This window comes from Triticum aestivum, chromosome 6A (assembly GCF_018294505.1).
Source record: "Triticum aestivum cultivar Chinese Spring chromosome 6A, IWGSC CS RefSeq v2.1, whole genome shotgun sequence".
Taxonomy (NCBI): domain Eukaryota; kingdom Viridiplantae; phylum Streptophyta; class Magnoliopsida; order Poales; family Poaceae; genus Triticum; species Triticum aestivum.
The window spans coordinates 1492988-1505407 of NC_057809.1; the positions used below are offsets into that span (position 1 = coordinate 1492988).

At 39.7% G+C, this 12420-nt stretch overlaps 1 protein-coding gene across 1 annotated transcript; it reads left to right on the forward strand.

The window, feature by feature from the left end:
* Window positions 1–603: 603 nt before the first annotated feature.
* LOC123129883 (probable LRR receptor-like serine/threonine-protein kinase At1g51810) lies at window positions 604–7025 on the forward strand. The gene is made up of 12 exons (XM_044549859.1): window positions 604–712; window positions 1290–1857; window positions 2115–2611; window positions 2948–3092; window positions 3408–3479; window positions 3578–3643; window positions 3713–3793; window positions 4369–4526; window positions 4646–4878; window positions 5027–5156; window positions 6211–6270; window positions 6355–7025. The coding sequence occupies exons 1-12, from the start codon at window positions 604–606 to the stop codon at window positions 7023–7025; spliced, it is 2790 nt and encodes a 929-aa protein (XP_044405794.1).
* Window positions 7026–12420: the final 5395 nt, after the last annotated feature.

Below are 12420 nucleotides of genomic sequence, written 5' to 3' on the forward strand. Positions count from 1 at the left end.
TACATTAGCATCGTGGGCTTTGGCCTTGTGAATGGCTTTCTTTTATTTTAGACTTATAATTGTAGTTTGTTAGTCCTTTAACCTAGCATAGCTGACTGATTCAACGAAATATCAACGTGTGCTTTCGTTGTAGCCTATATGTTGCTTTTTGAACGCTAGCTTGATTCACCAGGACGGACACAATGTACGCGTGCAAAGAAAGATCGGCGTGTGCTTTCGCTGTAGCTTATTGGGTCAAGTTGCATGGTTCGTCAAAACGCACGCTGGCGGGAAAAGTTGCAAAGAAAGTCAAACAAAATGCAGTATCTCTATTAATTCCTTATCCTTAGATTAATGCAAGTTGCATCTCTTTAAAGAGAAATTCACCTACCAATGAACAAAATTCCACGGCAAGTTGCAGTACCTCTATTGATTCCATAGATTAATGCAAGTTGCATTTCTTTGAACCAAACTTTTGTTTTCTTCACACCGTGCGCATGGAGGCCAAGTCATGGGAAGCAAGGACTAAACCGTACGCGCTAATTGGTTATATTTTCCTCTGCTATATAACTAGCTCCACAAGTCACTTGTAGCAGATACGTACGCCGTTTCTTGCTTGAAACCATGGTGATCAATTTCATTTGCTGGCCAAGTACCAAACTGGCATGGATCTCGGCGCTGCTGCTCAACCTGGTCATGATGATTCAAGTCCACGGCCAGCCTCCTTCTTCTGGTAACACAAGCCATATCCTCCTAGCTTTTCCGTTATAGATCCTACAGTTCTTTAATTTATTCTCTATCTGCATGCAGTACAGTTGTGTTTACTTGCGCATGCAACTTAAAAGAAATCTAGCTTTACAGTAATCTGAACATCCATACATTATTATCAGCTTCTGAATATGCAGTCCCACAGCTAGGCCTCCTTTGGTTTGGTGGAATTCTATAGGAATTTCATAGGATAGGATTTCTATAAAAAAAATTCCTTTAGAGCCCTTTGGTTTGCAGGAATACAATCCTATTCCTATGGTGGAATTCTTCCTATCCTTCACATCTCATAGCAAAATAAACATTAACCTGGACTCAATGAAAAAAAAATCTTATGATGTGAATCAAAGAGCATCTCCTTTCCTATTCCTATTCATAGGATTTGAGATACATGTCATCTCATTTCTATTACTTTTCTATTCCTATGACTTTTCCTACCCTATGAACCAAAAGAAGAGCTAATGATCTTTGCATCAATCCCGAACTGTTGGAAGTTGGAATTGGAACAGATGAAATTGATACATATTCTCCATTATATTGTATAGGGTTCATAAGCATCGACTGTGGATTGAGAAACCGCAGTTCGTACAACGACAGTGCCACCGGGCTACGGTTTGATCCTGACGGTGGATTTGTTGAGGGTGGCATGATAAAAAAGATTTCTCACGAGTTTATGGATGCTGCCGAAAATGAGCAACAAAAAACCCTGAGGAGCTTTCCCGATGGCTCAAGGAATTGCTATACACTGCCATCCACCATCGGTAAGAAGTATCTATTGAGAGCCACGTTTACTTATGGCAACTATGATGGGTTGAACAAGACTCTGGACGGGTCGCTGTTTCTGTTTGGGCTCCATATCGGCGTTAATTCCTGGGCTACGGTGAACTTGACAAACTGGGACGACACAAGTTTGGTACGGAACGAGGTGCTCACCGTTGCTCCGAGCAACTCCTTGTCCGCCTGCTTGGTAAACTTGGGTTCAGGGATTCCCTTCATATCCTCGTTGGAGCTAAGGCCACTCGAAGATACGATGTACCCTTTTGTCAATACTTCTGTTTCAATCAGCCTTCTTAGTCGAACCAGATTTGGCAACGTCACCAACTTTATCACAAGGTGAGATGAGGGGTCCCGTCCGTCCATTATAATTTTGGAGTAGATATAAGTTGTGCCTACCAATGGTTTTCGACTCAGTTTTTGCTAGCTTAATGCATATATAGTGTTTGCTCCTTTTTCGTTAATCCTGCCATTGCTTCTAACAAAAACTAATAGTAGTAATTAAATCTTACTACAACTTGTATGTAAATACCGTATTGTACCGTGCTAGCTATTTATCTGTCTTTAATTTTGTGTCCTTGTGTTCAATTATTAAGGTATCCAACGGACAAATATGACCGCTTCTGGGATAGCGACTCCACATCCTACCCCGGGATCAACCTGAGCACTACCAATAAAGTGGAGAGCCTCCCCGGCAACAACTTCTTCAATATACCGTCGGTCATCATGCAGAATGCCTTGACCGTAGACATGAACTTCTCCAGGTCCAGGATAATCATCAGCCCGCCAGAACATCCCAATCTAGACACTAAGAACATGCAGGTTCTTCCAATCTTTCACTTCGCCGAGATCAATGGGAGCAACCCGAACAGGAGGTTCGACATCTACGGCGCCGGCGAATTGCTCTTCTCAGACTTCTCCCCTTCACGATTCCGGGTGGACAGCATGCACCAAAACGGACGGTTCTTGCCCTACGCAGATGGATCCTTCCTCCTGAACAAGACGGGCAGCTCGACACTCAAGCCGTTGATCAACGCGATCGAGACCTACTATCTCGTTCGGATGGATAAGCTCACTACTGACTCGGAAGATGGTAAGCTAATGTAAATACTGCACGTTCATTACACAGTTATCATTTAGTATATGACAGATTCACATGATCGTGATGCAATTTAGTCACTTGCTTGAATAGCACATCCAGCTGCGTGCATGCGTTTATAATGAAATGTTAATGACCGGGATATCACTGTGTAGGCCCCTGAAAGTTTACAAAGTTTGACTTTGACCAAAGCTAATACGCAGACTAAATAAAAATGAAGGGAGTACTGAAGTTAATGTTTTCATCTTCTTAATACATATAAGCCCTATAACCAACATATACAATTTTTTTATTCCGGGTTCATATTTTTCTGTGTTTTTCCTATTGTAGTCAATTACATGAAAGAAGTCAAGAACCACTACAATTTGACACGAATAAACTGGAATGGAGATCCGTGCTCCCCAAGAGAATATTCCTGGGAAGGTTTGACTTGCGACTACTCAAAGAGCAACCAGAATCCAAGGGTTGTTTCAGTGTAAGAACATAATACCATATTCATTTGAATTAAAGCATCGGAGTTCTTTTTTTTACAATCTAAGTGCAAGTTTAATGCTCCACAAAAGCCACCTCTTGATTTGAGTGTGTCTCCATATATGTATTGTTATGTATAATTTTTTTATTATACGGACACTTGGTCATGTTTCTTACCGGCTAAGATCTTGATAACACAGATAATTTACTTGAAATGAAGAACATGTAATTTATTGTAAACCTTCACCACAGAAATATATGTCAGCTCAATGAAATCACGAGATCGTAGAACTTGTTGTAATATGAGTTGCTTTTGCAGAAACCTCTCTGCGAGTGGATTGAAAGGTGGATTAGCCATATCATTCATGAACATGGTATCACTAGAAAACCTGTAAGTGGTACTTACCACAATGAATTGATATGCTAGACACTTATTGCGATTATTATATATGTTGGCATAATTTTGACCCTAAGCACAAACATATATAGGGATTTATCACACAACAATTTGACGGGAGCTATTCCAGACTATCAGCTAAAGTCACTCAAAATTCTGTAAGTCTGACTATACATTTGGTTGATAACATAGATTTCACATGAATAATTTTAACTATTATTTTCCAGCAATTTGTCAAACAACCAGCTCGTTGGGCCAATCCCTGATTCTATTCTACAAAGAGTTCAGGCTGGTTTGCTTGATTTAAGGTTTGATACACTCTATTGCACAATTCCTTGATGTATTTCTATTTCCAATAAAACACACCAATAGGCTCAACCCAAGGTTCATTATCACAGAAATTATTGCACATTTAGAAACAATAGTTGCAAATATTATATAATTATTGGTGGAAACACATTCTGTTCCTTTAGCATGTCTTGCCAAACAAGAGCTACACATGTTCACTTTCTACTTGTGCAGCACCACACTTCTACAGCTATATGCATAAACTCGTCAAATGCGACTAAGTTGTGGCACCCAATTAGGAAATAGTCATACTTTTGCAGTGCTTATTGATCCAAACATACCCCGGTAACATATACTAGCATCTAGTAACTACAAATGATTTATCATTTCTGAGCCTTCAACATAAGAGGAAGACAATCACCTATTGATAACGGGATGCGATTTCAAAACAATGCAGTCTGTTAATTTAGAGGTTGGAGGTCCTTATAAGAATTATTAGAGGGTTAGTCGTGGTACAATCATTAATTTTTATAGCCGTTGTACCTAATATGTTTGAGAGATGATTTATATATACGTTGTGCATTTGTGTCACAAGATTGGAAGGCAACCCCATATGCTCAGAAGTCAAAGATACATACTGCTCAAATAAGAAGAACAACACCATACAAACAATGCTTATCACAGTGGTAGTTCCTGTGGTAGTAGTAGCCATCCTAGTATTGATGTGCATAATCGGGAAGTTGTGTTGGAAAGGTAAAATATAACTTTTAAACTCTAAAATCCCCTTTCATCGCTGCAATAAAATTAGGTAGACATTAGACAACAACTTCATACCTAAACTTTCATGTAAACTTAATTTCTTTACCATGCAGGTAAGTCAGACCATGAGGATTATGCCATGTATGAAGAGGAAACTTCCCTGCATGTTGACCTCAGACGATTCACGTACATAGAGCTCAAGCTCATAACAAACGACTTCCAATCAATCATTGGAAAAGGAGGTTTTGGTATTGTTTATCATGGCAAACTGGAAAATGGTGATGAAGTAGCCGTTAAGGTGCTGATGGAAACATCAATTGCGGAGTCAACAGACTTCTTCCCTGAGGTATAACATGAAACCAATGTGGCTGAATCATTTTTTTCTTCAATAGAGAGTATACAATAAGTCAGCACAAATAAATATACCTTTATGTTGTCTATCTGCAATAAATGCAACTGGCTTGTATGTTTGGTAACTATATGTATTCCCACAGGTACAAACCTTGTCCAAAGTTCATCACAAGAATCTTGTGACTTTGAAAGGATATTGCCAAAACAAGAAGTGCCTCGCTCTCATTTATGACTTCATGTCGAGAGGGAATCTTCAACAGCTCATAAGAGGAGGTTTATTTATTAATTGTTTATCTTTTATTAATGTTTATATCAAACATAATTGACTTGTTAAGTTGTAGTTAAATACGCATATAGGTTATTTATGACTTAAATCAATAAACTTTAACCCTCAGCCAAACCTAAAATCAGTAAAATCTAAAATGTAGATTAAGAAATTCAGGGTTTAAATTCCTCCAAAAAAAATAACACAAACAGGCAACTTGACCACATAGTCTAATTAACCCTTGGGACACAAGTACTTCTAAAATTATATGAATATATGGTGTTTTGTAGAGTAATATAGAACTCATAGGACATGTCCCTAAGTACAAAAATGAACTCCAAAGTCAAAGTAGCCAACCTTTTGGCATCTTACTATCAACATGATTTCTTGTTACATGTGTGGTTGGTTGCCTAGACTGTTATTGTTACTCTGATTAAATGAATTTGAGTTGGCGGACCTAATTTACTATGTATATGTAGAGTATGTGGTAAGAAGTAAGGCCCTAGCAGGACATTCTTGAAGTTACAACCTTGGAATGTTCAATTAATTATTCTTTGATATGTGGCTAACAAACCGAGGAAAGCATAGTTACACTCCTAGAGTCATACCAATGCCATGATGGGATTGTAAGCATCTTTCGAAGCCATTATGAATGAAATAAACTCTAGAGGAAATTTTAAGTAATAATTTAATAGTTGGTTCTGTTCTTAATTTGATTTGGATATAACAAAAACTCACGTAAAGAGAAGGAAAAGCATCAGTTGCCTCTCGAATATCAAAGCTCGGTTTTATGCAGGTTTAAGATCTTAATATATCAATTGGTTCTATGCTTAACCATTAAGGCAGCGTGCATAATTTGTTAGCTTAAATATATGTACAACATGCTAATAATAATAGTATTATTAGTGGTGGTGGTGGTGGCAGTAGTGGTAGTAGTGGTGGTAGAAGTAGTAGTAGTAGTAGTAATAATAATAATGGTAGTAGTACCAATAATAAAAACATATATTTATGTGCTATCCATGTATCAAGGAACTTATATTAATGTCGTATTTCTTGATGCAGGAGATGACTATAGTTTGAATTGGGAACAACGACTTCATATTGCACTTGATGCTGCACAAGGTCCATATTTCAGTTATTTACTAATTTTATGTATTGTATGTATGTATGCTTGCTTTGACTAAGTATGACTTCAATAAACTATAGGGCTGGAGTATCTACACGAGTCTTGCACCCCATCAATAGTTCACAGAGATGTAAAGACCCCCAACATCCTTCTAGACAAGAATCTTGTGGGGATAATATCTGATTTTGGGCTTTCCCGGGCTTTTAATGATGCTCACACACACATATCTACTGTTGCTGCTGGCACTCTTGGCTACCTCGACCCCGAGTACCATGCAACTTTCCAACTCACAGTCAAGACAGATGTTTATAGCTTTGGCATCGTGCTTTTGGAGATCATCACTGGCCAGCCCCCAGTATTGATGGAGCCTCAAACCTTTCATCTACCAAACTGGGTACGCCATAAGATTGCCATGGGAAATATTCATGACATCGTGGACAAGAGATTGTTGGATCAGTACGATGCCAGTTCACTCCAGAGTGTGGTAGACCTCGCCATGAACTGCGTCGAAAACGCGGCCATCCACCGGCCGACCATGACCGAGGTTGTTTCAAGGCTCAAAGCGTTGTTGCCAGTAGTTTCTAGCGAGAAGTTGTCTGTTTCTGCTTCAACTGGTAGTATGAACCCCATGGATGCTGAAATTCGAAGGCAATTTCAGTTGACGATTTCTGGAGTAAGCAACGAGGAGAACTCCTTCCAGTCTGGTTATGGCGGTGGGATGTCGGAATTAATCCATTTATCTGGACGGTGAAAGGGAAACTCCTACCGGTTTTTGTTGCATCTGCTTAGTCAAAGTTTGGTAATCTGCTCAAATGTGTCCTTGTTTGTTGTTCATAAACTGCAATCGATTCATTTTATGTTTCCGGCACGTCTGTGGTGTTTTCCTTTCTGTTCTGTTCTTGTGAGAAGTATGCTACTTAGTTGGAGTAATTTTGAAAAAGGAAGCATCTTCTTCATGTGAGAACTCGTGACATATTATCCAGTACCCACGCATTGAGTCCCAGAACGAATCGTAAACAAGTGGTCTGCTCAAGCGTTGCTGATTTATAATTCTGCTTATTTATCCCTAATATCTCACGCAGTGTGTGCTATAAAATAAAATATAGATGCTCCTTCTACCAAACCCTATGAACATATTCCGAGTCACAGAATTATACATGATGGAGTTGCGCTATGTGCGAGTTCGAACCTGAGCTGTGAAGAGGCCGATCCTGTTCATGGTCGCCGGCCGCCCGACGGCAGTTCCTCGACTCGGGTGCACGCATATTATCCAGTACCCACGCATTGAACACAAACTGTTGTGCCGCACGTATCACCGGCCCATAACCCCTCCGTGTGTCCCTTGTCTAGTAGTCTTATTTTATCTCACACATAGCTGCATTCCCTCAAAAATAAAATATCATGGCTGCAGGTTATAACAGTACAAGCGTGTATGCCATCTGGGGAAGCTTTCAGTTCACGCCTCGGTTCTGAGCCACCGATATCATGGAAGAATAATTCATCCTAACCAAGTACTACAAACTTGCACAGTGTGAAAAATAGATATGACCTGCACGGTTTCCGTATGCACTGCAGTCATATGGATGAATTATATGTCTTACAAGCTGTGCACATGGTTGTGCAGGCTTCCACAGGTGACCAAGCGCTATCTTTGTTCCTCGCCCAAAGCTAGTGAGAGAGATGACCTTCACTAGTGCAGAACCGGGCTTTAGTCCCGGTTCGTAAAGGGCTTTAGTGTCGGTTCCGCAACCGGTACTAAAGAGTGGGGACTAAAGGTGCCCCCCCTTTAGTATCAGTTCGGCACGAACCGGTGCTAACGTGCCACCACGTCGCACGAGCCAGGCCCGGATGCGTGTAGGACATTAGTACCGGCTGGTAACACCAACCGGTACTTAATGTTTGGGGTTGTTTTGGTTTTATTTTTTATTTTTTCTTTTATTTTGTGTTTTCAATTTAATTTAGTAATTGTTTTACATTATAATGAGTTGTTAAATCATTAGGTGAAAGTATCGCAGATTAATTTCGACTGGATGCATGTGGATCCTAGCTAAGTGATCAAGTATATGACATATCCATATTATACTTGATCACCTAAATGTATAATATGGATATGGCATATATACTTGATCACTTAGCTAGGATCCATCTAGCTGAAACTAATCTGCGGTTTCTTTCATAAATGGTATAATAACTCATCATCATCATCATATTAATATATATAAAAACTTTGCATCATATCATCACCAACAATAGTATTACTAGCTAGCTAAAAATCATCATAGTCGTCACTACCACTATTTAATCATCATAGTCATTACTGCTATCTAATCACCACCAACACTAGCTTAAAGAAGAAACATTCACTTGTACCAGAAGCAAAGATATCATCGAGTTCAACACGGTCATGATATTATAAGCGTTCATAACACCACAAAAGAAAATCACTCATTGATATTAAGTTCGGGACGAAGAACACGAACATGAGAGGACAAGTACTAAGAGCATGAACTAGCTAAATCACTCCTGCTGCTCTCTCTTTCAGGTAAAATTGCATAGAACATGTATAGTTCTCTTGATTCATCATACTGGAGCATGCAGATGAACCTGTCTCCTAATCGTGGGCTGCGCTTCTGATTGCTGCCCCCTAGTACTTCTCTGGGATCGTTAACAATTTTGCTCCAATCTTTCACTGTTAAGCATTCATCGCTTTTAGAAATCCTGAATGCACTCATGTGCAATGTAGGATATCTTGGGCGTAAGCTAATCATTGACATGCGACCTTTAGTCTCGATCCACTGAGGCACAACTGTCATCGGGAGTCCCTGTTGAAAAACATCGTATAGTAATTAATATACTTAGCAATGAAATTTTAGCTTCAAAAATAATGTATGCAAAAGATGCACTGAGGACAAATAGTAAAAATCTTACCATCTTTCCTAAATAGATGTGACCGTAGTTCAAGACAATCACTATTGGTCGCACGTTTTGAGTACTAACATTTGTAAGTGCAGAAAGAAAATTTGTCTTGACAGTATGAAGATCCTCAAGCCATGAAACATAATGACTTCTCTCCTCGCAGTTTAGTTCAGCCCCGGGACAGTAGTAGGTCCTGTCTACCAAGCACTGGACATGTTTGCTTGAACGGAAATAAGTTGACAATAGAAATTAGTTGTCAACTATTTTTGAATAAACAATATCAAAGACATAAATATGGTTGAAAAACTCACATAATGGTAGAACTGGAAGCGTCTGCACATCGACCCAGAAGTCTCTATTACCTTCAATATCATCTTTTGGGCGAACATCAAAGGTGATAACCATATCAGGCTCAAATGCATAAGCCTTGCATAGTGCTTGCCAAGTTTTGCATTCAAAATAGGTGTATGTGTCTGCATTGTATAATTTGATGTTGAAAGTATAACCATGCTCGGTCTTCAAGTAAACTCTCTTTACCTCCATAGTTTCCATAGCACTGAAACCTATCTTATCCAAGACAAAAATACTTGCATGGCAGGGGATGCGCTAGTAGAATAGTGAAAATTTAAAATTATAAGTTGAAGCAAATGAAGCATATATAAGTCAAGCTTAATTACGAAAAAAGACTTGTCGTTGTGACTTACTGTATCCACTTCGAAGGTCTCATCCAGCTTGATGCTGAAGCGCCTATTATCAACTAGGAAATTTCTGTCGCACAGGTCGCGCTGGTCTTCACAGTATTCGCACATAATGAAATCATTTTCGTTGTCAGACGACATTTCCTATCTTCATATAGGTGAAACATTGAACACTTACTAGTTCTATTAATTCAACTAATTCAACTACTTTTATTAATTCAACTAGTTCTAATTCAACTAAGCATTTACTAAAATTAAACTAGTTCTATTAATTTTTTCTTACTAAAATAAAGTAGCTAGTTCTATATAGTAATATTTTAATTAGATCATCAAATCTAAGATATCTAAATTTTCTTACTAAAAATAAACTAGTTCTACTAATTCAACTAAGAATTTACTAAAAATAAACTAGTTCTATTAATTTTCTTACTAAAATATATAAAGTAGCTATATGTAGTAATATTTTAATTAGATCATCAAATCTAAGATACCTAAATTTTCTTACTAAAAATAAACTAGTTCTATTAATTCAACTAGCAGTTCAACTAAGCATTTACTAAAAATGAACTAGTTATGTTGATTTTCTTACTAAAAATAAACTAGTTATATTAATTCAACTAGTTCAAATCTCATATACCTAATTCATGTAACGTTAACATTCTAACATTCTTATCTACGTAATTCATCTAATTCGATCATCTAATTAACAATTTGACATGCATCAATCTAAACAACAGAAAACAGAAAATAAGTAAAAAATGTGTGTGTGTGTGTGTGTGTGTGTGTGTCTCTCTCTGTGTGTGTGTATGTGTGCATGTGTGTGTGTGTATGAGCAGGGGGCGGCGGCGTACGGGCGGCCGCGCGAGACGGCGACGCGATGGGGACGGCGCGACGGGCGGCGGGCCGGGGGCGACGACGGCGCGAGACGGCGACGTACGGGGCGGCGGCGCGAGACGGTGCGCGACGTACGGCCGGGGCGGCAGCGCGAGACAGCGACAAACGGGCGGCGGGGGCGACGGCGCGCGGCAGGGGCGGCGAGGGCGCGAGCGACGGGCGGCGGCACAGCGGCGGCGGCGATGTCGCGCGAAGAAGAAGAAGTGGGAGATGGAAACTGAATTTTTCGTAAGTGCTATATATATAGGAGGGGCCTTTAGTACCGGTTGGAGCCACCAACTGGTACTAAAGGCCAATTTTGGCCAGGCCAAGCGGCGGGAAGCAACACCCTTTAGTACCGGGTGGTGGCTCCAACCGGTACTAAAGATCCACCCTTTAGTACCGGTTGGAGCCCCCAACCGGTACTAAAGGGGGTGTGTTGCCAGGCAACGGGCGCAAAGTTCAGTCCCACCTCGCCGGGTGAAGGGCAGCCGCACTGGTTTACGAACCCAGCCGCGGCTGCTTCTTCGAACTCCTGGGCCTAACTATGGCGCGCTGCCCTGTGAGCCTGCTTGCCCTTCTAGGCCTGAATTTGCACACTCGAGGTCTGACAGGCCCATTGGGCAGTGCCCCAACAATTTTTTAAATAGTTTTTTTCTTTTCTACATTGTTTATTTTCTTCTATTTATTTTTGAGTAATTTTTTATATAGTTTTTTCTTTTCTGCTTTATTTATTTTCTTCTCTTTATTTCTGAGTAGTTTTTTTGGTGTATTTAGTTTCTTTGTGAATATTTTTGTTTTAGGTACAAAAAATTACAAACTTTCTGTTAGAGCTAGTAGTTTTCAAATTTGAATAGTTTACATTTATCCAGTTTAAAAAAATAAAGTCCGAAGGAGATTGTCCAGTTTGTACATGAAGTGCGTCCAGTTTTTGCCGTAACCCTCTCTACTCTCTTGCACATGCTATGTGGGTGAAATGATGATACCATGCCAAGTGTCAATATTTTCAGAGTTCATTTTATAGTGATTTTTCAATTTCACGGTCATTTAGCTCTCTAAACAAATCGGTAAATGAATGAAAAACAACAAATAATGTCAGAACGTGTTGGAAATTGATGATGTATGCACTGCAGTCATACGGATGAATTATATGTCTTACAAGCTGTGCACATGGTTGTGCAGGATTCCACAGGCGACCAAGCGCTATCTTTGTTCCTCGCCCAAAGCTAGTGAGAGAGATGACCTTGTTGAAAAAGCAATTTATTTTCATGGACACCAAACATGACAGTATATTCAAGAAACAGCATCGACAAATTCAGTTAGATCTGGAAATTGACCTGCATGTATATTGTGAGAAGGGACATATCTGTTTTTTTTTTTGGAAAAGTGGAGCATGTACATTATATTATGTAACTACTCCTGCTTGACCTCCATATCTGTGAATTTTTCGCATTTTCCCCCGAAAGTTTGCCAGGTAACTACTCCTGCTTGACCTGCCACACCACAGTGCGCTCCTCTACTCTACCAAAGTTTGCCAGGTAATGGCTCACTACATTTCGTTCGCGAGCTATACAAGGCGTAGCTTGAACTCCCTCTCGTCTTTCATAAGCCTTCTAGCTTCGGCAACCAGCATAGAATATCTTGACCTGTCAATACCTG